Source organism: Agelaius phoeniceus, chromosome 20, assembly GCF_051311805.1.
Source record: "Agelaius phoeniceus isolate bAgePho1 chromosome 20, bAgePho1.hap1, whole genome shotgun sequence".
NCBI classification, from domain to species: domain Eukaryota; kingdom Metazoa; phylum Chordata; class Aves; order Passeriformes; family Icteridae; genus Agelaius; species Agelaius phoeniceus.
Genome location: NC_135284.1, coordinates 598,656 through 625,073, shown reverse-complemented (window position 1 = coordinate 625,073; position 26,418 = coordinate 598,656). Strand labels below are relative to the sequence as shown.

Below are 26,418 nucleotides of genomic sequence, written 5' to 3'. Positions count from 1 at the left end.
CATTGGTGGGAGTGAGTTCCTCTTTGCTCACGTGTGTTTGAATTCAGTGGTCACTGCTTAGCTTTTGGCATTTCACGTTAACTTCTGCTGGTGAGTGCAGGCTCAATTTAGGAGTCTGTAAGCAGTAATTAAACTGAATTTTAGTTTCATTCAAAATGTGGCAGAATGCCCATGTAATTGAATTTTAGCTATGTGAGATAAAGTAAACACTGACTTGAGTATTTATAGTTTGAGGTGACTTGGACATGAGCGATGTGCACTTGGGTTCAGGCGTGACATGGGGTTCACAAAGCCTGAGTGACTTTGGAAGGAGGATTTGTTGTTTCTCAGTACCTTGTCTGAGCATTATTTGTGCTAATAGGTAACTGAAAAGTTTTTATCCGTGCTTCGAGGGAAATGGATGTTATTGCATAGACAGTTGGGGTATTTGCAGAAGTCTTTCATCTTGTGCTCTGGTGTGTCACTGCTTTGTTGGGGAGGCACAGCTGACCTGAGCTCAGTTCAGTGAGAGATCAGCGTGTGGCGTTCACTTCCCGTTACCTCACCGAGAGAGATTTTCTCTTGGCAGTTGAATTAGCATTTGTCATTAGTTCATTTGTCTGCTGCTCGATGATGTTTCGGGGTGGCTGATGTGCTGCTGGAGTTTCTCACTCGTGAAGAGCCAAAGCCTGGTGCTTCAGCACTTTGGTTATTAACCCCTGCGGGCGGGTGCTGCTGCTGCAGGGGTCTGTGCGCACAGGCCGTGTCCTCGCTCAGCTGGGCACCTCTGCTGTGGAAATCGGCTGTCCTGGCACAGCAGCTGCTCTGCCTGCTGCCCTGCGGCTGGGAGGGTGTTGCTGAGCAGGGGCAGGTGTGCAGGGACTTTCCCCAGGTCCTGCAGGTTTGTTTCCCCACGCTCTGGTTTGGTGAATTGCTGCAAACCCAGTCGTGTTCCTCATTTGCCAAAAGCAGAGTGATTTGCTCTTGGAGTGTTCCCTGCTCTCATGTTCCTATAGTGCTGAAAAAATCCAGATTTTAATGTCAGCGACAAGCTCTGTCTGTGTCCTGTGGTTCAGACTGAGTAGGGCTGAGTTTGGGAAGTCTTGTGTCTGTTCCAAGAATGAGGAGCTGTCCTTTGGAGAAGTGCTCCCAGTTTTGCTGGGGAGACATGCTGCTGCCATCTGGTGGGATTCCTAAAAAAATAATAATAATGATAATTAAAAAAAAAGTATCGATTGAACCTGCCAAGGCTGGTAGGTTTGCAGTGAGGGGTGAAGCCTCAGTCCCTCTGCAAGAGGTGCTGGTGCTGTTTCCATGCAGGGTTCCTGAGCTGGTGAAGAGGCTCTGCAGCTGCAGGAGGGAGATAGGGAACGACAACTCTTGCTGCTGGTTCATGGTGGTTACACTGCTGCTGAAATGTGGAAATGTCCTGTTGGCTGGGATAGATCTACTCCAGTGGGACAGGAATGTAAGGTGTGGGGGAATTCTGCTTGTCTTCCTTGTGTCTCTTAATTTAGAAAAATTATTGTCGTTCATCAAAAACTGTGGAACCAAGCAATCTCTCTTAATAATGTCAAATCCACGTTAAAATGCATCTCAGTGGGAAAGCTGTTACAAGTGACAATAGAAGAAAGTATTTGAATTAATATTTTTTAAATTCCCGATTTACCCCATTTGAAATTGTGTGTGGGGGTTAAGGTACTTGCTTCTAATCCTTTTTATTCAGGAGGTCACATGACAGTACAGTGTTCTAAACAGTTTGGCTGTTGGTGTTGAGACAGGACATCATGTTCAGGCTGTCATAACTCTAAGGGCAGAAATAATTTAGCCTTAATCTACTGTTCATTGCTGGCCTGCAAAGGCCTGAAAATGCCAAAGTCATTGCTCCATAAAACCCAAAAGAATATTGCATACAATGGATTGTTGCCTGGACCCTGGAACTATTTTAAGAGGGTTTTATCCCAGCACTGATACTAAGCACAGCAGCAGGAAAGACGTTCCCAGGATAAACTGATAATCTCCCTCTCCTTTAAAGGAGTGTGTCCTGCTGAGCAAGGATGCAGTGGGGATAATGTGTCTGGGACAAAATTGCCAGAATGTATATTAAGGAAAAGAAGGGGTTATGGGTTCAGAGAAGTCTGAGAAGTGGCAGGAGAAGTTCCCCTTCTGCTATCTGATACTGCTGAAAACCACAATGATGTTTGGCATAGTTAATACTATTAATGATGCCTAGGCTGGAAAGTGAGAAAAGTTTAGCAAAAGCTGAACTATAGACATTTCTTTTATGAATTCAACAGGACTTTTGGTGGGAGAGGTTTTTTCTGAAGTTGAAGCTGTCTGTATAATCTTTGTCCAGTCCCTCAAACCTCACCTGCCAGAAGACAGTACTTGACCATCAGGAAGTATCCTCTGCTAATGAACAGGTGGACAGTGGTTAGCTTTGACCTGTGTAATGTGACATTTTGTGTTAGTCTGAAGTGACTGTTTTGTTCCTGCTGAGCAGCGCTGGTGCTGTGCTGCTGCTCACCCACGCCACAGGAGAGGGCTGGGTGCACGAGGGGCTCGGTCCCTGGGGCCCAGGGGAGCTCCAGAACCGTGCCCAGGGCACAGAGCAGGGGCACAGAAGGGCTGATGGCACTGGGGAGCTCCAGCCCCATGCCCAGGGCACAGAGCAGGGGCACAGAAGGGCTGATGGCACTGGGGGGTTTGTCTCCAGCCCCATGGCACCAGGGCACAGAGCAGGGGCACAGAAGGGCTGATGGCACTGGGGAGCTCCAGCCCCATGGCACCAGGGCACAGAGCAGGGGCACAGAAGGGCTGATGGCACTGGGGAGCTCCAGCCCCATGGCACCAGGGCACAGAGCAGGGGCACAGAAGGGCTGATGGCACTGGGGAGCTCCAGAACCGTGCCCAGGGGCACAGAGCAGGGGCACAGAAGGGCTGATGGCACTGGGGAGCTCCAGCCCCATGCCCAGGGCACAGAGCAGGGGCACAGAAGGGCTGATGGCACTGGGGGGTTTGTCTCCAGCCCATGCCCAGGGCACAGAGCAGGGGCACAGAAGGGCTGATGGCACTGGGGGGTTTTCCAGCCCCATGCCCAGGGCACAGAGCAGGGGCACAGAAGGGCTGATGGCACTGGGGGATTTGTCTCCCCAAGCCTTCCCCCAGCTCTGAGGGGCCAGGCCTGGACCACGAGTTTCCCACTCTTTGTGTTCTACTTCAGTGAGTTCTGCTGTTGTCTGATGCAGATAGACACTGATTTCATAAGAAGGAGGCAGAGTCATTTTTATCCCGTTATTGGAGGGAACCAGGAGGATGCCTAAGGCAAAGGAGGCAGCACTGGCAGTGGGCACGGAGCAGAGTGGGGATGGGGTTTCACGTTCGCCATCACAATGGAAGGAGCTGCAGGTGATGATCTTAGATCCCTATGTCAGTAATTTTTTTATAGGATTGCTTTATCTAAATTGGATTCTGACCTTATTTGTGAAGAAATGTAGTAGAACAATGACCTTATTCAGGTTTTTCTATATGGGAAATTTTGCAAAGTTTATGTGTTTGAGTATTTGGGGCTTTTTTTCAGATTTCCTGAAAAGAAAAATTCTGTTAACATTTAAATGACTGTTTCCCAAATGGAGTGAATTAAATGAAATGGATATAATAACTCCTTGCGTTCAAATTAGACGTTGGATTAGGTGAAATTCTATCCAAGTAATATATGAGTTGTTCATTATTGTCTTGTAACATGATGCAAGAAAGAAGGAATGTGAATAACATTTTTTTTTCTCAAAGTTGGGCAAGGACCATTTGGGATAAATTAGTTCACTGTAAATTATGCCAAGGTCAGCGTTTCAGAGGTCACTTGAAATGCAAGTTACTTTGCAGCACCTGCAGACCTTGATGTTGTTTGTATCCACACAGGACTGGATGCTGATAATCCAGTTAGATCCTGGTAGCATTCAGTGTTTTTTCTTTCTTCCTCTGAATTCTGCAAATGTTACAGCTTGTGACTGGATCTGCAGTCTAATATTGATTTTCCAGAAGACATATTTCAGATGTTCTTTTCTCTCTCCCCCCGACTCTTTCATCTCTTTTTAAGGGATATTTAAGTTGTTGAATTCCCTAATCCCAAGCAGAGCTGTTGGTTTTTTGGGGGGGTGAAGGTGTGAGGGTGCAACCCAAAGTGTGGGATCCCCCAGAGCAGGAGATAAAGGCCATGAAAGGGTCTGGGGAGAGGCTGCTGGGTGTGACTGGGCTGCTCCATTTCTCAGGGAACAATGGCATAGGAAGAACAGCTTCGGGCAGGTGAAGTGGAGGAAGCCTTGGGGATATGTTTGAAGTGTTTTTTGATGACTTGTAATGGTTGTATCTGGGTCTCATGTATCTTTAATCCTCTGGAAAGTTCTGCCTCCTGGTCTGGAGTGGATAATGTGCAGCTGTTCTTGTGAGAAAAGCTGCCTCAAAGGTGTGTCGAGTTTGCTTAAATGGAATTTGTGTTCATTAATATAATTGGTGATGTTTTTAAAAAGGTGTGTTAAAATCCACAAAGAGTTTTAAGTGCTAGAAAACCTCGCAGTAGATGCTGTAAGTTTTGGTTTATTGGTAGTCAGAGCAACTACTGCACCTGTTTTGTAAAAGTAGACCCCTGAGTAAGGTGGGAGATGCTTAAATCAAAGTGGCAGATGGCAGGCAGTACAAACATGTGTGAAAAGGATAGAGACTTCTGGGATCAGTGCTTTGTTTATTGATGATAGTATTTGTTCATAATCAGCAGTAACAGGGAAAAAGTGGATGGGATGGGCACTGAATGGGTGGTAGCTACAGGTGGTACAAACCACAGCCATCACCTGTCTAAGAGGGGTTATAAAAACAAATGTTGTTGTAGCAGTACTTTGCTTTAAAACATAGGTCATATATTTTATTTAATTTTTATTTCCCCCACTGTCTTTTCTGACTTTTTCATCGCTTCTGCCAATTTTTCTCATTTTCTGCCATTGTCTGTGGTACTTGGTATGAAGTGCAGCTTACCAGCAGCATGCTTAAATGAAAACAGTAGTGTTTGGAGATGAGGGGTAAATAGTAGAAAATAAATAACATTTCCCTGTGGAAATCACTGGAGCTCCATCCATAGTTGCACTGCAGGAGGAACCTGGAAAAGAGCAAAGTCATCTCCTCTATAGAACACATGGCCTTCCTTAGGGTGTCCTGTGGGCACATGGATGGGCTGCAGCCTGTGGGTGCCACTGGGTGAGCACTTGTGATTCCAGCATGTGGATCACAGAACTGAGTCTCATTTGGGGAAATCCCCAGCTTGCCCATGGTCACAAATGCCTTGAAATCACTGAGGTGCTGATGCCTGTAAGGTTCAGTTGTGTATGGTAAGTCTGCTGAGAGCCTCGATCAACAAAACTGTCAGCTCAGTTTTCTGGGTTCACAGTTCCCTGGTTTTGCTACAAATTGCCTGGGGGGGTTTCAGTAATTGTGGAAAAATGCCAGTCGTGTTCAGGTGAACTCAGGTGTGTGAAGTGAGTGCACGTGGTGCTGGTCAGGCTGGTGTGGGGACAGGAGGGCAGAAAGCTGCAGGGGAGGACAGCCAGGTACCAAAATGCTGCTCAGAATGCACCATATGTATCAGAACAATACACCTAACCTACCAGAATAATCTGGACTTCATTTCAGTATTTAAAGCTGCATCATCTTTTCTTATGCAATCGTGACGGATAAATGAAGGCAGACTCACACCAGCCTTGATATGAACCAACTTCCATGGCTACAGCTCTGGAACATGGCCATGTACAGTCTTTAAAAGTGCTTAGTAAGAATTTGAGCTTTAATCTTGAGGGCTGTGGCAGAATCAGTGTGTCCTGGTAGTATCATTCTTTAATTTCCTGATGTGATGTTTTTCCATAAAGGCTTGGAAGCATTTGTGTGTGAGTGGAATTTTTATGCTCTTAATGCTGTTGGATATAACATCAGAATGGTTATAGCAGAATCATTGTGTAAAATACATATTCTCTTATTTCTTTAAATTTTCTTAGAACATAATATGATGGTACTTATGTGGGATTAGAAAAAAGAAATGGTTTTTCAGAGCATTCTGTTCAAAAACTCTTACAGGAAATTTTGTGGAAAAGTGAAATATACTGGGAACTGTAATCCTTGGACTTCAGAGGAGGATTTTCTTTCCTCCCTTCTCTGTTACATGAAAACACATTTTAATAGTTGCAAAAAACCCCAGAATTGCTCACCAGAGGAGCTGGTGTTTCAGTTTCCGTGTCGTTTTGGATGGTGCTGATCCCCAAGCTGCTCCTGGTTCGTTGCAGTTTGTCTCCATTTTCCGGGTACCACCAGGAGGTGCTCTTAGGGTTTGCTGAGTTTTGTGGTGTCAGGGTAGAGCCTTTGCTCAATGGGACCAGTGAAGCTGGGCATGGTGTTGAGCTGGTGGCCAAGTACTTACTCAGGGTTTGAGATAGTTTATTATGCTTTTTCTGAAGAGTGACTGACTCTGCCTTCTCCTTGGCTGTGTGTGGAGTTGGCTATTGCAGGTAATGCACTATTGTTTGATATCAATTTATGTAACTATGGAAGAGTATTTGTCTGTGAATGGCAAACCTTGCTCCATGGGGCAGTAGCAGGTTTCAGCAAGGAGCAGTGTTCCTCCTGTGCTCAGCTGCTGCAGTGTGTGCTGGCTCTGGGTGAGGGAGGGGGCTGCCACGTGCTCTGGCTTTCTCTCAGAGCCATTCTATTCAGCCTTTGCGCTTTTGGTTCCTAATGGGTTAAGGTATACTACAGGAAATACAGAAAAAGTTCTCTCCAAGCCCATTCTGAAGCCCTTGATTGATGCAGGGCACTCCTGTCTGGAGTAGAGCTGCAGGTCACTGGCTTCTGAGCACAAGTGTGTCTCTGCCTTTTAACTGGGACCTGCTTGGCTTCCTCCTGCCTGCGTTTTTAAAGGCCCTTGGCAGCCCATGTGAGACTATTTGAAAGCCTCAATTAGAGCTTTTTCCCCTCAGAGATTGCATAGTGACAGCACAAAAGCATTGTTTAAAGGCTGCTCTCATCTTGCAGTATAACTTCTCTTTGGATGTTTCTGTAAGTTCTGCTTGGCTCGCTCAGAGCAGTCTTTGGAAGGAGGATTTCTTTTCAGGACAAGGAAGAGAAGGCATTATTATTTCTGGGCTGCTTGCCATCCATCTTTCTTAATTTTATCAATTCCTAGGCTAGGGTTTTTGGTAAAATGAAGAAAAGAATTTCCTGAGCCTCTCAGTGCTCTCTGGCTCGCCCGTGTTGTCCGTGTTGTGTTTGAAGAGGAGACCAGGCCTCCTTGCTGCTGCTTTGTAGCTGGTGGGTGTGATGCTGGAGCAGAAGGACTGTTTTTGTCGTGGTTGTGGCTGGAGGAAGGGCTGTGGGTCACACAGGGAGCCGTGTGCTCCTCACGTGAGCCTGCACAGAGCAGCTCTGCCCAAGGTCACACGTGGGCTGTGTGCAGGGGTGCCCAGCACCAGGGGGGCAGCCCAGACCTGCTCTCAGCTCTTGGAAAAAACAGAATAAAGACAGTCAAAACAACGCTAGGGGAATTGAGATACTGTTTCTGGTTTTGAGCAGAAATGGGGAGTCTCCCGATCAATTCGCATTGTTTCAAATCACAGCTCGAATCTCAATTGCAAGGACAGGTAGGAATGGACCCAGAAATGGAGATCTGCCAATAGTTCTGTCAGGGGCATGTGTCTTCTAAGTCATTGTTCTCAGAGCCGCTGTTGTTAACAAGATGTACAGGTAAAGACCAGTGGGGTTTAGTGCTTTTTGTTTTCCTGTAGTTCAGCATATGGAAATGAAAGAAAAAACCAACTACCAAACACAGAACCAACCAAGGCTAGTATAAAAATAATACCCAGCTTTTAAAGTGAAATGGCAGTGAGTAATGATTAGCATCTACTTTATTCTTATGTCTAAATTCAAATTGTTGGGGGCAGAAGCTCCCACGTATTAATTGCAGTTAATTTAAAGGGACAGTGGCCTGCATCATTAGTGCTCTGTCCAGTGCTGCTTCACCAGTGAATATTCACATGATGAGCTGGAACAAAAGGATGTGACATTAAGACCTGCTATGTTTAAGTTTAAAAGCCATTGAAAATTGCCATTTATGATTTGGCAGAGAAAGAATTTTATCTTCTCCTTGTAGATCCGGACTGTGTGGAGAGGGGAGTGTCTGTGTGGGCTGGGGAATCCTTCTGTGTCAGTGACTAAAGACCAGCCCAGATCCTGCACTCTGCCAGTCTTTGTGCACCACTGTTCTAAAAGAGAATGTCCTACAGCCACTCTGAGAGGCAAAAATGTATTTTAGAAAATCTGTTTTACCATGGATCACTTGATTTAATTGAAGACAGTAAGAGTTCTACCTAAGAGCTTAACTAAAAGCAGATTTTAATTATGAAGTCGAAAGTACATTTGATTTGGTTTTTCAATTATTGTAGATACCTCAAGGTATCAGAGTGCTTTTCTGAGCATATTTGCTCATTGATTGCACTTGAAAAGTCAGGATCAAGGACTTGCACCATGCTTTTACCAGCAGGGCATTCACATCCTCACCCAAGCCTGTAAGCTGAGCTGAGCTTCCCTTCTGCCCCTGCTGAAGAAACAAAGCATGTATGTTCCTTTGGTTTGGATTGCTTATTGTTTTCTGAAGCAGTTGAGGAAAAGTAGGTGAATGTTGACAGAATCAGGACCAGCTTTGACCTACTTGTGGCTTTTTTTCTGATCTCTGTCTTGGGCATGTCACCTTATCATTTTTAAGCTACTGTTTACTCATGTGAAACCTCATCTAAAACATTGAGAACTGACAGGTGTTTGGTAATTTGAATATTAAATGTATATATCATCACTCCCACAGTTGTTCCCAAGGAGATTTTGTCACTTACCAAATGACCCAGTAAAGGGAATTCTTCTGTAATAATTTTATTTCATCCTGAACTATTGTTTAAATTTTGAGTTTGAAGTATTTTAGAGTCATTAATTTCATTCCCCTGGAATTGCACCCATGGTAGTGATTCCATCTGTTATCACAAGGTTTTTGACAGACTCAGAATAGAGAAACATATATTAGGATTTTCCTGTCAGTTCATGGAGATCACTGGAAGCTAAATACAGCTGTGAAAGGAGGAGGTCAAAAGGGAGTCCTGCAGGTCAGACCTTGGTGTTTCTGTGGATGGAGATGTGAAACCAAACCAACTGCATTGTAGCACGTCAGTTAATTTGGTTTATAACAATTCAGGCTGGTTTTCTTCTAGTGGGAAGAGGGAGAGACACACTTTCCTTGAAGATCTTGTAATATTTTAAACAGTTCTGTGAGATGACATTTTGTGGGTGAGTTTTAGGAGGGGGAAAAGGCTGAGGATCACTGGAGCTGTGCTGCCTCCAGCACCTGGTACAGGTCCCCTGGCCCTGGCACCAAGACATGAACAGGGTTGGCTGGCTTACCTGAAAATTTAGATTTTGCAAATTTTACAGTATTTCAGACATTTGAACAGTCGCCAAACGACCTCTCACAGACATTCATCAGCTACAGTTCTGCTGTTGCAGACAGGGAAGAATTTTGAGCAGTCTCGTCCCACTCTCAGCAGGCTGTTCACTCAAAGGTGCTGTTCACCTCTCCACTTCAGTGTGTCACTCCAATGTCTCTGGATTTCTGAAATTGCCTTTTGAATCTATTGAAAAGGAGTGGTTATGGCTCCAGTGTAATTGAGACTGTCAAGGAAATAGGTGGAATTTTTACAGCACCGTGAGACTTGATGGTATGTGACAGAGGATCATTCACTTCACTGGCCCATGGTAATGGGAGACTGATGTGTCTTTAAATGCCCTGGCAATAAATAGAAGACTGATTTTTACCTTTTTTTTCCTTCTTTTTTGCAAGGCTATGGGTCTTTCTTAAATCTTCATTAACATGTAATAAAATATAAAGCACTTCTTTCATGTTCCAAAAATACCCCATCTGAGACACGTTATAGACTTTTGGATGGTAGAGGTTATGAATTTATTTATTTCACACTTGTGTTTTGACATGTCCCTTCTGTTCCTACAGTAATTCAGAGAAGGAATGACTGGGCAGGGTTGAGCACATAGAAATCTTTACATAGAAAAAAACGGCAGCAGTTTGCAATAATTTACGTGAGTAAAACGTGCAGAGGAAGCCTTAGAGAAGCTGATGTGAAATGCCTTGTGCACAGCTACAAGGACACAGCTTATAATGTGGCTGGGCCTTTGCCACCATTGTCACACAGCCTAAAGGGGGATCCTGAGCTGCCACAATGGGAAAAGCTGCACAGCTCATGTCAGATGTGCTGCTCCTTTGGCTCTCAGCTCTTTGGTTTGTTCAGCAGCAGAGCAATTGAGATGTCTCTGCTTAGTGTTTACTTTGGCCGTTGTGAAGTGTTGGGCTTGGGAATTACAGCATCTTATAGGCTTGGTGTGTATTTAAAGTAATATTTTAAAGTTTGGTGATTCTAACATCCATGCCTATGCAAGACAAATAAAACACTGTTATCTAAAATAATTTCTGGTAAAGAGAATGGAAGAGAAAGTGTCAGCTACGAAGCATTCTGAGTTTCAATTCTGTGTTCTGTACTATTGTAGAATACAGAATTCCTTTGAATAAGGAATGGGTGGAGTAAGTTGAAACTTGAAAGGTCAGTAAATAAGATTTGGCTCTTCCAGCTAAAAATCTTGATGAATGTTCATGTATTTATAATCACTACAGAATTTGGGGACATTAATATAAATAGCAGTAATTCATAAAATTAAAAGGTACCCTCAGCCTCATACATATATACCTACTTATTTGTGTATTTATATATAAATACATCAAAGTCCTGAGGCTAAATCCTTAACCAACAGGTACAAATATCTCCCTGGTGGAGATATTTGCAGGGAACACTGCAGTGTAATTACTTTGAAGTACTGAGTTTCAAAAATTTGTTGTACACTTTGGTTTGAATCCTCTTCTGGTTTTCTCCTATGTCAGGAAACATGATTGTGGTGAAAGATGGGCTGGCTGGAGCAGGACAGGTTTCCCCTGGAAGTGTTGAGGTATTGATGGGGATGAGGTGCTGAGCTGCTTCACAGGGATTGCTGTGCACAAAGGAGCTCGGGCGCCGTTTGCTGTGGTTTGTTCTGTCCTGGCCTGGGGAGAGCTGCAGGGAGAGCTGCTGGGTGGTTATTGCAGGAAGCGAGGATATGACCAGAGACCTTATTAACCTACTTTGCTCTGGAGGTGCAGGAACACTCCAGGAACTGTGCCAAGGCCTGCAGCCTTGTTGGACGTGGAGAGGAAGGTTTCTCATCTGGGCTTTTCTTGGTTGGCTGGTGGGAATGGGAATAGAGGTCAGTGAATTGGGGCAGGAATGTGCATGTTATAGTGGTAAAAGCTTTAAAAATAAAGAAGAAAGAACAGTAAAAATACATGGAGCTCTATGTGTTTATTGGGAGTGTTATTTATCTGTGGACATCACATCCAGACCTATGCCACTGGCTGAAAAAAAAAATAAAAAAGAAATTAAACATTATCCGAATAAATGTCATGTGTAGTGTAGTAATTTATTGTAGCTGTGGTTCATATAGGCAGTTGAGAAGTGAATAAAAAGGTCTGAAGCAGACTCAAAAAATTTTGTATAAGTGGGAAAATAAATTTGATTTGGAAAGCAGTTTCAATTTTAAGCTTCCATGAAGGAAGACAAATTAAACATTTTTAAAGATATTAGCCATAACAGTATCCCTTTAATTTTCACTCCTTTCTTTTAAGTAAGATACTCTGAATCACTTTTTGTTCAAGGAGACAGATTTCTTGCAGTAATCAGTTTTGCTTTTAGCTCTGATTTGTAAAGAATAAGTGATAATGGCACACATGCTGGAGGGTGTGATTAGAACCAACGTTAAAAGGCTTTTTTTGGACATGGATGGCTGGAAAAGGAGCTCTGGAGAGGTCTGCATTTAGCAGGAGGGAGTGAAGCACACCTTTGAAGTCGCTTAACCCTTTCCCCTAAAATACCTGTAAGTGGAAATGAGATCGGGATGTTTTCTTCAGGCTCATATGAAAGTTCTACATGAAATCTGTTAGCTTGCATTCAGCCACTTCTTTCCCTGAGCAGATCCCATACCACTTAAAAGACCAGCTCCTGAGGATATGTGTTAGAAAGACTTTGCTATTTGGAATAACTTACAGGTTTCCTTGAAGTGCCTTTGGGTATTTTTTGATTACTTTACAGTATTCCATGGAGAATGTTGAGAAAACTTAATGAAATGCTGAGAATGCGCATTGGTAGTCAGTTAATTAAATTGTCTTTTTGTGTAATCTTCTTAAGTAACTTATTTTCTGTTCAGTGCCTTTCCAACAAACACAAATTGTTGTTCACATGCAGATTCCTGCATGCAAAACCTACTTTACTAGCCAAAATATTAAGAAAATATTTAGCAGGTGGAGTATATTTTTTTAGGTCCCAGATGTCTAAAAGTGTAAGCAGTTTTTACTTTTGTCTGTGAACACCTTCACCCAGCTTTTGTCAATCCATATCAGCCCATGGCTCCTTATCAGGCATTCAGTTGTGTCAGCTGATCCCCAGGGATGGGTGAAACAGGGAACTCTGTGACTTGGCTTCTCTGCCTCAAAGTTCAATCCAAGTGAAATCCAAGTTTTGCTCAGTAGTATCTCCTTAGCTATCTTTTTGCAGTTTGCTTTCATATCATATCTCTCAAAGTTCGTCTTTTTTTTTTTTACCCACTGTAAATATTTCATTTTAGGATCTTTGAAGTATTGCCAGCTGGAGGCTGCTACAGAGCAATAGTGACCTGAAAATCAACAGCACATCCAGTGCTTAAATAGCTCGAAAAATAACAGCTGTTCTTTTTGATAATGTCTTTTAACAATGAAACCTTATTTTTCTGTGCTCGTGTTCTAAAAATTCTGCTGTCACTAACAACTCTGCCTCAGTGTTTCAGACTCTTCTGTGCTGCAGCTACTGGGACTTTTTGTAGGCAATGATTTATGGCAAGTTTTGGAATATTTTTTAAGTCCCCAAACTGCTGATGTGAATAGGTGGCCACACGTGTCAGTGTGTCTCGTGGGCCCTGCTGAATTCCTCGGGGTGAGCAGGTGTTTAATGTAACTCACAGGTGGGATAACAGGGAATGGTGTGGTTTAACGGGGAATGGTGTGGTTTAACGGGGAATGGTGTGGTTTAACAGGGAATGGTGTGGTTTAACAGGGGATGGTGTGGTTTAACAGGGGATGGTGTGGTTTAACAGGGGATGGTGTGCTTTAACAGGGAATGGTGTGCTTTAACAGGGAATGGTGTGCTTTAACAGGGAATGGTGTGCTTTAGCAGGGAATGGTGTGGTTTCATGGGGAATGGTGTGGTTTAACGGGGAATGCTGTGGTTTAACGGGGAATGGTGTGGTTTAACAGGGAATGGTGTGGTTTAACAGGGAATGGTGTGGTTTAACGGGGAATGGTGTGGTTTAACGGGCAATGGTGTGGTTTAACGGGCAATGGTGTGGTTTAACGGGCAATGGTGTGGTTTAACGGGGAATGGTGTGGTTTAACAGGGAATGGTGTGGTTTAACAGGGAATGGTGTGGTTTAACGGGGAATGGTGTGGTTTAACGGGGAATGGTGTGCTTTAACAGGGAATGGTGTGGTTTAACGGGGAATGCTGTGGTTTAACGGGGAATGCTGTGGTTTAACGGGGAATGGTGTGCTTTAACAGGGAATGGTGTGGTTTAACAGGGAATGCTTGGTGTGCTTCCTCTCTGAGCTGTGTCTCTGGCCAGTGGGTGGCTGTGGGACCCTCCTCTGGTCAGTGCAGTTCTCACTCCCTGGAGTCATCCTGGGATTCCATGGCTTGTGCTCCTCCTTCAGCCTCCCTGCTGCTGTGCCTGTCAGGGCTCCTATTTCCAGTTTCATTGCTCCTTCCTGGGGACAGGCCTCATGCTGCAAGTTCAGAGCAGCCTTCCAGAGAGCTCTGGTCATGGCAGTAAAGTGAAAAGGACTGAGCACTGCTCTGCTCTAATATTTTCCTCCTTTTCCTAATGAATCTGTGGGTGGCTTTTCTTTTAAAAATTATAGCTGAAATGACTATGAATATCTCCTTTAAACGAGATTATATCAGCTTTTGCATCTTTCAGACAATGCATGTACAGCCAGAGGGTAAAACCCATTATAATGCCATGCTAATTGCATGAGTGTGTGTGCTAAAACTCTCTTGTTGTGAGAAATCCAGCCAAAACAAAACCTTGCTCCTGATGATCCCTCTCCCAGCACTGCTGGAGGGGAGCCCAGGTCACCCTGCTGGCAGGACAGGGTGCACAGGGGGCTGTGGCACTCAGCAGGCCCTGGCTGCAGCACACTGGGAGAAAAGACTCATGAAATTAGAAAATTGGGGTCCTCAGATCAGGAATCTGGTTATCTACGAGGAGGCTCTGCTGGTTCTCTGCATTCACTGCTGGGGTGAGGCACCTCTAGAGAAGCAGTTCATGTGTTACCCAAGAGCCCTCAAAAAGAGAATAATCCCACCTCTCCCTCTCCTTATTCACTTGGCAGAGGCAGTGTGACTGACTGAGATGCTCTCTGACACATGCCTGGGCTGCCATTGTTCCTGAACAAGCGTCTGTCTGTCCTGCCTTTGTCTGGGGCTGTTCCCTGCTGGCCGTGTCACCATGCCAGCACAGCTGTTTGGGGCCAGCCCGGGCTGCAGCAGCCCCTGCCCGGGCAGGAGCGCCTGGCTCGCAGCTTTGGGCTGGAAAACTGACTTTCAGCTACTAAAGCTAGACAGAGCCATTTAGCATGTGAATAATTTAACTTCCATTAGGAATTGTCACAGGGCTTCAGAACAAGTTTTGTGTGCGGGTCAGGAGCAGTGTGGGACACGGACTGCAGCGTGTGAGGGGAGAAAACACTGCTGGCAGCAGGCAAGGTCACTGCAGGGCCTGGAACATCACCTTTGGCCTGTCTCCCTGGCGTTTGAATCTCTATAATGGTAAATTGCTAAAGCAGCTGCTTTGCGTAAAAACTCAGCCACTGTGCATGCATTTATTTTTTTCTCCTTCAGTAAGACATCTGTTGCTAAATCCACATATATATATTGGTTTGTTTTCTTGAGGATTTCACGCTTATGTCCTTATTTTCCTCACCTCTCCCCTCTGCTACCCAACAGTCCATTGAATGTTGTGGATCAGTTTTTGTCACATTTTGGTCGGGCTCAGTGCCTGGCAGTGACTTTGCAGAGAGCAGGGCCTGGTCTCATGGCCTGTGCCTGTGTGCAAATTTTATGTACTCAATCAAGCATTTCCCAGATAAGAGATTTGATAAGTGCACAGCCTCTCCCTGCCCTTCCACTTCAGTCTTGGGAATCTTGTGGGTTTGTGAGCTTTTCTAAGGGATTTTTAATATCATCCCATGCTCAAGTATATTTTGAAATATGCCAAGATGTGATTGATTGCGATACCGTGTGCTGAAAAAGTGGCATATTGGGATCACATGCCCTTGAGTATGAGCTGTGCTGTTTGTTTTCAAGTGGTACATCAAACATGCCTGGGTGAGCAGCTGAAATGCTTGTGGGACCAGGCCACTTACATATCTCAAAGTAAGGCTTGCTGGAAAAGCCTGTGTGATTAAGAGTCAAGCAACAGAGGAAAAAAGTTCACTGACTAATAAGAAAAACTTGCAGAGTAATCCTATTAAATTCCCTCCCTTCTGGTAAGTCCTGATGTAAATTTATAGATATTCTCTATAAATGTGAAGGAAGGTTTGTTTCCATGCTAGAACAAACTCCACCAGCAGTTTCCCACACCACCCCAAGAACATTCTTTCATTATCTTGCTCCTGTGTAATAATTGCACGGAGCAGTCACAAACTTGTTTTTCTACCAGTTGAAACTACAGAACAATGTGTATGCCTTGACCTGGATTCAGGGAGAGAAAAAGTCACTGTTGGCATAGACTCCACCTTGAAAACTTGCCATCAACATGGCAGAGAGTTGCTAAAGGCTTATAATGCGTAATTGAAACGGCTGAATGCCTGCAAGGATTCTTTGAGATAAGGATTGTCTTTGAAAACATTTTAACTAGAGGTCTGGATTGTGTCATTAATCTCTTCTGTAGTCCTATTACTTTTTAAAATTGTATTATTTCTGGTGTGATTAGCTTGCAAAGTAAATAGAAGGTGCAGGTTCTGTAAAGTATCGTTTTCTTTATGTGTTTTATGTCAGACTATTTTAAAAGCTTTTTATGTAGTTCTTAAATCTAGCAAGACATACATACATTATGTATAATCAGCAGAACAGAAGGGTTTCTGGTGGCAGGAGCGTGGCCCTGCTGCCACTACAGGGCACCCACTGCAGTTCAGGGGATGCATCCCATCCCGGTGCTGGCCCCAGGGCTGTTCTGCTGCTGCCCCTCGGCTGCTGTGCTTGTGATCTGCCCCCAGGATGTCCTGGCCCTTTGTCCCAGCCGTGTGTCCCTGCAGGGCTGGCGTTGGGGCTGGCTGCACCCTCAGTGCTCTGCCCCCAGGATGTCCTGGCCCTTTGTCCCAGCCGTGTGTCCCTGCAGGGCTGGCGTTGGGGCTGGCTGCACCCTCAGTGCTGGATCCCCCAGGATGTCCTGGCCCTTTGTCCCAGCCGTGTGTCCCTGCAGGGCTGGCGTTGGGGCTGGCTGCACCCTCAGTGCTCAGTGCTGGATCCCCCAGCTCAGGGTCCCTGCTCAGTGTCACTCCCAAAGGCGTGGCTGGAGCTCAGCTCGCTGCCTTGGCACAAGATTCAGTCACTTATTGTTTGCCCCATACCTATATATAAATTTTTGCTAGGTTATTTTGGGTTTGAATCTCGGTCTGTGATCTCTTTATCCCAGCTGCAGTTGGTGGTTGGTAAGTGGACCCTTTGAGGCTTCAGTAGTGCCTTGTGATGGATGGCTCCTGCCTGCTGGGCCCTTTGCTGCGGGATTCACCCGTGCTGGAATGTCCTCACAAAGCAGGGCAGGGAATTCAAATGTGTTCTTCTGAGAGCAGCAGTAAGTAAAGCTGCCTTTCTAGCTGTTCTCTCAATTAGCTCCTAGGAGATCTTCCTGCTTTTCTAGTTTCTCCTGGGGATATGTGACCCGATAGCATACTGCTATAAATAATTATTTTACTAGTATCAAAGTAGGTACTGTACACAAACACAAAGCAACATTTTCAGCATCTTTTTTTGGATGCTGTAAATACCAGGTTTTCAGACAGGCTGTTGCCTTTCTTCCTTTCTTGTTTCTGTTCTTTGGAATGCAGGCCTGACAGTTCTGGTGTTCAGAACTTGGATTGTTAGTTTTGTGCTGCCCCTTGAAGTGAAATTGCTGGTGAGCAGCACAGAGCTCCCAACCCAGGGCAGGGAGGTGAGGGGCAGGCTGGCATTGCTGCTGCTGAGGGGGAAAGAGCAGAGGAATTGCTTTCCAGGTGGATGCTGCAGGGGATCATCACTTGTTTGTGAAAGGGGGTTGTTTAAAAGAAAAAGGAAACTGGTCATAAATGGGAATGGCACAGCAACCCCACTGAACTCCTCCCTCTATGAGAGACCAGCAAAGGACTGTTCACCCAAAGGAATGGTTATTGTATGGAGACATTTGGAGGAGCAGAGCAGCCACACCAGGCCTGCATAGCTGGATGTGGATTCTTCTGTGGGTTCAACACTGCACTGAGATTGAAGTTATTTTGGTCATCCCAGTAAAAATATGCATATACTCTATTCTGTAGTTTGAGAAACTCACCTTAAAAACTGGGATTGGGAATTGAGGCACCATAATCTCCTTGCTCTAGTTTTATGGTTCTCATTATAAAATTCTATTTTCAGAATCCAATTATTTTAAATTAAAATACTTGCCATGTGCAAAGCACCTTATAATTCCTGAGCTACTATACTTGCATTCCATAAGTTGTGTGGGAGAAGGACCAGTATCATGCCTGTTTTACACTTGTGCAAACCTGGATACCATGTGCTGTTGCTTCTCCAGATGTGATTTGATGACAAACCAATAAATAGTCTTACACTTGCCAGTGTTCTGTCAGAACAGGATTATGAGATCTTTTACCCTCTTTGGAGAGGAAGAAGTGAGCGATAGACCTGATAAAATCTGATCTGGGTAACTGAGAGCATTTTAATGAGGCATTTTTGGGAGGTGAAGAGGATGTTTGTCCTGACATCCACTGCAGGTGTTGATGTCACCATGAGCTGCATGTGTGGCACTGCTGGGCTGGTGTGTGCTCCATCCACAGAATGGTCACATCTGTGGGACACAGGCTCTGCAGGACACTGCTCAGTGCCCTCACATTAGTGCTCTTCTCCCTAGAACTGGCTTCACTTTGTTTTGACTCACTGAGCTGAGAACAATAAAAAACTTTAAAATATTATTTTCTTCTTTAGCAAACTGTCTAACAGGAGTATGTGATTATCTTTCTTTCTGTAGGTCAGTAACAGATCCACGAGATGGAAAGAGAGTTGCACTCAAAAAGATGCCCAACGTCTTCCAAAATTTGGTCTCTTGTAAAAGGGTCTTCCGAGAATTGAAGATGTTGTGTTTTTTTAAGCATGACAATGTAAGTAAATTCAAAGTTATCTTGAAATCTTTGAGAAAACTTAAATGTAAAATGGAGCTCTCTGGAACAGAAGTGTGTTTTGTTACAGAATATCTAAAATGCTTTACAGTGATCAGATTTTCTAGAAACTCAGATATTACTGTTGCAGACACTATAAAAATGAAACTGTCAAGAGTCTAAGGATACTCATCATTTCCCCTCCAAGGTGTTTGCAAACAGACAGTGGGTACACTTCTGCCCAGCCTTATTTCAGGCTTCAGGTGAATAAATGTCAGCTGGACCCTGTTCCTCCTGAGCTGTTCTGTGCTCCATGGTGCTGTCCCCTCTGCTGGTCCTCTCCCAAACCTGCTTTAGGTAAAATCAGTCAGCTTAAGTTAAAACATTTAAACACTATTTGGGTTGACCTATGAAGTTTGAAGTGCATCTGAAGTTTGGGTGCTTCACCCAAATGTCATGAACCTTCCCAGGATAGTATCCAAATGACCACACCAAGGAGTGTCTTTCTCTGTGAGAGGATGGGAATTCTCTGCTGCTGCTTTTCTGTGTTTTTGCTTTTTTCTACCTTTTTTACTTTTTGCTTTTTGTACCACTGAACTGCTTATTCAGAATGGGAACAAATTTGGGGTTTGCAATTCCCATGTGGAAGCAGTGAATCACAAAACTCTGAAAGACTAAAGGCAGAACAAAGTGTAATATCTTCTGCTTTTACATTTCTTTTTCTGGAATTATTTCTTTCAAAGATTCTATGTTCATATATATTGTAAAGAAACCACTTTTTATTGGATAGATAAATTTGTGCTTTCAAACTACTACTCAAACAGCTGGAAAAAATGTCTTCAGTTAGAAAAGAGAGAGACATTGAATGTACAGAATGTCTGACATGGTGGGTTATTAAATTTACATACCTGGTGAGACAGAACATTGGTCTGTCTGTGGGATAGAATCAAATGAAGCCATGTGAGAAATGTGCAGTCTGTCTTTTTGAAAGGGATTTGTTCTGGAATAGACCTTCACCTTGTGTGGTGTTTCCTAGGTACTCTCTGCCCTCGACATCCTCCAGCCTCCACACATCGACTATTTTGAAGAAATGTATCCTAAATATAAAAATAGAACATCTTAATTGAGGTAGATGTGATTTTCATTAGCTTAGAAGCTGCCAGTGTGTGGTGTAATCTATGAAATGGAACCACAGAAGCCTCGAGCCTGCATGTGGACAGTTTGATTTCCAGGAGTGAACCTGTAGCATCCAGAGCTGTGAGGTGGGGCTGGGGTGGGATGGTGCAGGGCTGAGCTGAGCTTTGGGGTGGGGTGGTGCAGGGCTGAGCTGAGCTTTGGGGTGGATGGTGCAGGGCTGAGCTGAGCTTTGGGATGGTGCAGGACTGAGCTGAGCTTTGGGATGGGATGGTGCAGGGCTGAGCTGAGCTTTGGGATGGTTCAGGACTGAGCTGAGCTTTGGGGTGGGATGGTGCAGGACTGAGCTGAGCTTTGGGATGGTGCAGGACTGAGCTGAGCTTTGGGATGGGATGGTGCAGGGCTGAGCTGAGCTTTGGGGTGGGTGGTGCAGGACTGAGCTGAGCTTTGGGATGGGATGGTGCAGGGCTGAGCTGAGCTTTGGGGTGGGGTGGTGCAGGACTGAGCTGAGCTTTGGGATGGTGCAGGGCTGAGCTGAGCTTTGGGGTGGTTCAGGGCTGAGCTGAGCTTTGGGGTGGTTCAGGGCTGAGCTGAGCTTTGGGATGCTGCAGGACTGAGCTGAGCTTTGGGATGCTGCAGGGCTGAGCTGAGCTTTGGGGTGGGTGGGATGCTGCAGGACTGAGCTGAGCTTTGGGGTGGGTGGTGCAGGACTGAGCTGAGCTTTGGGATGGTGCAGGACTGAGCTGAGCTTTGGGGTGGATGGTGCAGGACTGAGCTGAGCTTTGGGATGCTGCAGGACTGAGCTGAGCTTTGGGGTGGGATGGTGCAGGACTGAGCTGAGCTTTGGGGTGGATGGTGCAGGACTGAGCTGAGCTTTGGGGTGGGATGGTGCAGGACTGAGCTGAGCTTTGGGGTGGATGGTGCAGGACTGAGCTGAGCTTTGGGGTGGGATGGTGCAGGACTGAGCTGAGCTTTGGGATGGTGCAGGGCTGAGCTGAGCTTTGGGGTGGATGGTGCGGGGCTGAGCTGAGCTTTGGGGTGGATGGTGCAGGACTGAGCTGAGCTTTGGGATGGTGCAGGACTGAGCTGAGCTTTGGGATGCTGCAGGGCTGAGCTGAGCTTTGGGGTGGGTGGTGCAGGACTGAGCTGAGCTGTGATTGCACTGGGCCAGGGTGTGCAGGGAGTGTGGGACTGACCAGCAGGCCCTGCTGCAGCTGCTGCTGCTCACGGGGATCCCCCCAGAACATTTTTCTGAAAACTATCCAGTAATTAATCTCCTTTCAGGTATTTGTATTTTAAAAGACTCTGTGGTGGTTTCAGAGAGTTCTGCCTTCACAGGCTTTGAAGCCTGAGTTACCAGAGAGGTTTCAGGGCACTGGCAGGGTGTGGGGAACTGGGTTCTGGCAGTGAATTTGAGGGAAAAACTTCACATGAGGGTCATGTTTTGGTTTGGTTGTTTTCCAACTTGGCTTGGGCTGTCTTCTAGTTGTGAAGGAGGGAATTTCTGCTTTCTGGAATACTGAAAAGTGAATCCCTGAGCTGGGAGGGCTCTGACTCTCATGGCAGGAGAAGTTCTTTGCCACTCCTGTGGTTAGACCTGGGCAGGTTGGGTTTTGGTGCTGGTGGGTCTAAGCTGCTTTTTCATATGACCCACTTTACAGTTAATGGGTGGGAAATTGTCATTATTTTTAGGTAACCTGAACTTTTGAAGTATGGTTTGATCTATTTATGTAATACCTTGGATTGATTGGTGAAGAAAGTAGGTGTAATCAACGTGGTAGTTTTAACCAAAGTACAGCACAACTTGCTGGTGGAGAAGCACATTATCTAGTAGAAAATATTGCTGTGCTGTACTGGGGCTTTTTCATATGAGTTTAGGTAAAGCTTTAAAATTCTGCTTTGATATTTCTTTCACGTGAAGAGCATATAAGTAGTCTTCAGAAACTGGATTTTGGTTATGTGCACTAGTTCAATGCCCTCATTTAGAACAAGTCATATGAGTTATAAATCAGATCTAGGTTAAGGATTACTCCTTCCGTGTAATTGTACAATCAAGAATATTTAAATGGGATAAGCTTATTTTTATGAGCTTAGCTACTGCCAAGTTTCGAATATAAAACCAAAATGTTAGTTTCCTTCATGGCTAACTGACTTTAAGTCATTCTGAGTTGTGTTCTATAGAGCTGCCTTTTTTTATATTTTTGTTAATTTCTTGACTCTAATATTGACAACAGAAGATTATGTGTAATCTTCTTTGTCCTTTCTTTTGAAATAATTACACTAAGTGCACTTAGGACCCTTACATTCCTTAAAAGAATGAGTTAGTAAATGTTTTGATTTATATACCCATTTTTAATTGCATGTGTTTCTGCTTACTGTAGTGTAAAGAGAACTTACTAGAGATTGGTTTGAAAAAGATCAGGTAAAGATGTTCCATATTTGGGGGGAGTAGGTGTCAAAACTTCTTTTGTTGGTCCACTGGTAGAGTTCCCAATGAGATCATAGGGTTGTTCCATTTTTACAGTAGGACATATTGAGCAGTGATAAAAGCCTAAAGGGCTCCAGTTGGTATTGAGTGATTTCCTTTGTTCTTTCCAAAGAGTTGTAGTGCCCTTTTTGGGGAAAGAAATGTAATAAAAGAATGACTGAAATGATATGAATGATGTGTTGCAAATGAGCTGGTAGAGTTCATTTCAATTATTCAGTGTTTCGTAGGAATTGCAGAGTGTATTTTTTAAAGAGAACTAATTATAAAACCACCTTTACATTTTAATGGTAAATTAAAAGATTTCTAAGGAAACCGGTGATGAATAAAGGAATTTTAATCTAGTGAGATTTTTGTTTAGGATGAAATTCCTGGCAAACACTCAGATTGATATAATTTGAATTAATAATGAGGCTTTTGGTTGAAAATCTTTGTGGCCACTTTGAATCTTACAGGTATTGATGTTTTTGCCAATATCACCTAGTGCAAAAATGAATGATTGATTGCCCTTTTTTCCAACTACAACATTTTTCCACAGTTGACTGTAATACTGAATTCAGTAACTGCAGATCCACGGATGTTCTCCTTTAAGAACCATCCAAAGTTTCTGCAGTAACTTTTTGAAAACTTTGTCCATTAAAGTGGGTATCAGAAGCTGCTGAAAAGCCACCACTTTCCAGGGGTGGGGTCTGGGAAAGGTTTGAATAGCAGTAAAAGCAAAGACGTGCAGTAAATGCACAGAGAGATGGAAGAGCTGTGTTCTGGTGGGTTCTGGGGTAGATCCTGGTGTCTGTAGGGTGGAGAGGAGCAAGGTGAGGGGCTGCTGCAGGCAGTGAGGGCAGTTCCAGCCCTGCTGGACCAGCAGCACATGCTCACCCTGGGACAGGGTTTTCCTCTGATCCATCGCTGGAGCCAGTTCCTCTGGGCCAGCACCCAAACCAGCTGGGCAGGCACTGCCCCGGTCACTCTGAGCCGCAGAACTGGGGTTTGAGGGGTGCAGAGACCAAGTCCAAGCCACAGTGAGGGTGCCACATCACCCAGGGCACTTCATCCCTTCCTAACATTCATCTGTCGCTTTATAAAATTCACCAACTCAGCAGGTCCCAGCCAGCAGAGCAAGCCGAGTTCTTTTGTGCCGCGCATTTGCTTTGATAATTACTCTGAGGCAAATTGGTACATTTGTAGATCTAATTTTATACAGCTACTTAACTAATTACTGCTGTCAGGAGCAATTTCTCTGCGGGAGCAGTGCCGTGCTCAGCGCCAGCGGCCGCCCCACGGCCGGGCCTGCGGTGGCACTGACAAGGGCAGACTGAGGTACCTGTGCGAGCAGGGGCTGCCGTCCCCGGCCTTGGGGCTCTTGGCTCCGTGTCCCCAGCAGTGGCTGCTGCAGGCAGGGTCCCGCCGTGGCACTGACAAGGGCAGACTGAGGTACCTGTGCGAGCAGGGGCTGCCGTCCCCAGGCTTGGGGCCCTTGGCTCCGTGTCCCCAGCAGTGGCTGCTGCAGGCAGGGTCCCGCGGTGGCACTGACAAGGGCAGACTGAGGTACCTGTGCGAGCAGGGGCTGCCGTCCCCAGGCTTGGGGCCCTTGGCTCCGTGTCCCCAGCAGTGGCTGCTGCAGGCAGGGTCCCGCCGTGGCACTGACAAGGGCAGACTGAGGTACCTGTGCGAGCAGGGGCTGCTGTCCCCGGCCTTGGGGCCCTTGGCTCCGTGTCCCCAGCAGTGGCTGCTGCAGGCAGGGTCCCGCCGTGGCACTGACAAGGGCAGACTGAGGTACCTGTGTGAGCAGGGGCTGCTGTCCCCAGGCTTGGGGCCCTTGGCTCCGTGTCCCCAGCAGTGGCTGCTGCAGGCAGGGTCCCAGCAGCCGCAGAGGCCCGTGGGTTATGGCAGACCCCGCTGCCGCCAGCCCTGGCTCAGTTAGCAGAGACAATGATCAGATGGCGGCGGCTGCTGCTGCTGCTGCTGCTGCTGGGGTTAATGGCACCTCTGAGCCTGTCAAGGGCTTGATTTAATGCGCCCCAGACCTGCCGTGGTGCAGGTGCCATTTCAGGCCCTCATTTAATTTAAGCTGCTTTAGTTGGCATGGCAACTAGTTGAGACATCTGGGAGACATTATGCTCGGGATTGAGATTTAGGGGGATTTGTGGCGTAGCAAAACAAAAATCTTATCGTAATAAAGTGCAGAGTAATGCTTTTGGGTTTTTAAAAGTATTTTGCATTAAATTGAATGTAAAGATTTGTTGCAGGTATAAGGTAAACTGCAGATTTTAAAAGTCTGGTATAAATATTTAAAAGGGTCTTTGCTAAAGGAAAAGAAAAATTAGAGGACTACAAATTATGGTGCTGCAGGGTTGGGTTTTTTCTTTATGAATTCTTTATGAATGCAATTTTAATATTTTTTTCCTCAAAAAGTTGGAGATATTTAATTTATAAAATGAGTTTTTGTGCGGTGTTCTGTTGGCAGATGAACCCTTTGGCCAACAGGGATTTAGCTGGAGAGGGTTTGTAGAGCAACAGATGAAAGCAAAGCATTGACTGGGTAGAGATGAAGGAAAATGAGCGTTCAATACCTGGCTGTATCAGTTAACATGAGGCAAATGTGTTTTACCTCCTTCAGCCACAAATGTGATAATAGCAGAATTCTGTTTCAAATGTGACTGCTAAACTAAGCTTTTAAAGCAGTGATGTTTTTAATTGATGCCTGTATTTCCCTCAGTATTTATTGGAATGATTTCTCTGTCTGTCATTGTTGCCCCACAGCCAGGACATTGTCAGGATGGTCTCCATCCTATGGGGTGCAGCTTTCACCCTATTTCACTGCTTTGGAACCCCCCTGAGCACACACAGGCCCCTCTGGAGCCACCTCCCCTCAGTCTCACTGGTAATTTGCCTTTCAGTAACTTTGTACAACTACCTTCATGCAGACTCTCATGGACTAATCTGTTTGCTTTCACAAGCTGTTTTTTATTTTCATTCCTGTAAGAATTTGACCTCTGGAGCAGCTTTCTTCTCTTTAACTCAATAGTTCTGACCTGTAAGAGCTCAAGTAAGTAGGAGTTAGTGAATGTTTCAGGAGATTCTGTGCCTGTTGTGCTTTTCCTTAACCACTGAACTGCAGATATGTTGTCACTGAGTTGATGCAGAGTGACCTCCATAAAATTATCGTCTCTCCTCAGCCTCTCAGCTCGGATCATGTCAAAGTTTTTCTTTACCAGATTTTAAGAGGTAATTTTTCTTCCTCTAAATTTAATGAAAATTGTGTCGTAGAAGTATTTTTTTCCTTAATGTTTATTCTCAAGGCATTCTCATCTTGAATAAGCTTCCTGTAGGAACTTCTTTTAATTTAATATTTGAATAAATACCAAGCTTGAATTATTGTAGCTACAAGAGCATGGCACCCCTGCTGCCTTAAAGCATTGTCAGGGAAAGAAAAGTCATGCTTTTAGAATCATGGAACAAAAAGGACACTTAGACTGAACCAGATGGGTAAATATGTGTAATTATATCCCCTTAAGGCAAAAATTGTTACTGAAAAACAGAGCAGGAAGAGGCATCTGAAAATTCCAGTGTGGGGATTAGCAGAGTATCCATGCCATAATCAGAGGGATGATGCTTTCCTTTTGATTTGTTGTTTGTTGGGTTTCTGGGGGGAGGGGGGTTTTTATAAAAAGACTGCTAAATTCCTTTTTCTGCCTATTTTATATACTCCATAATTTTACCCTGTCATTAAGTGACTGAGTGTGCACTAGTGGCTGGGAGTTACTCATTTTAAAACAGAGGCACAGGCAAAGCCTTTGCTGATCAGGAGTTGCCAGATCTTTTGGGAAAATGTTGTCAACCTTGAACTTCTTCTAAAAGAGAAAAAAAAAAATTAAATTTTCTTTAACATTTCAGGTCTGAAATATCTACATTCTGCTGGCATTTTACATCGAGACATTAAACCAGGGAACCTACTCGTGAACAGCAACTGTGTCCTTAAGGTGCTGCTTACATTTATTGAAGATGTTTGTGTGTGTATGTTGTTAATTTGTAAACAAAAAACATTCAGTGTGAGCACTTCCCCTGAAAGTCCATGTAAATGGAAAAAAATCCTGCAGAATTTTTAAAAAGTAGAATTGGAGCAAGCATCTGTCTTTCCCCCTTTCCTCCCTGCCTCTCCTCACATCTCTGAAGGCCAGAGAGAGAGAATTCCTGAGTTTGGCTGGGGTGGGATGTCCTGT

General features: G+C 44.8%; 1 protein-coding gene across 5 annotated transcripts in view; it reads left to right on the top strand.

The window, feature by feature from the left end:
• Positions 1–26,418, top strand: part of NLK (nemo like kinase) — a 38,096-nt gene that overhangs the window by 3,665 nt on the left and 8,013 nt on the right. For all 5 annotated transcript variants that reach the window (XM_077188542.1, XM_077188541.1, XM_054647015.2 and 2 more), the window contains 4 exons: positions 18,453–18,582; positions 19,616–19,671; positions 25,317–25,423; positions 26,093–26,178. In XM_077188542.1, coding sequence (XP_077044657.1) covers positions 18,453–18,582; positions 19,616–19,671; positions 25,317–25,423; positions 26,093–26,178 — 379 coding nt within the window. The remainder of the gene's footprint in view (positions 1–18,452; positions 18,583–19,615; positions 19,672–25,316; positions 25,424–26,092; positions 26,179–26,418) is intronic.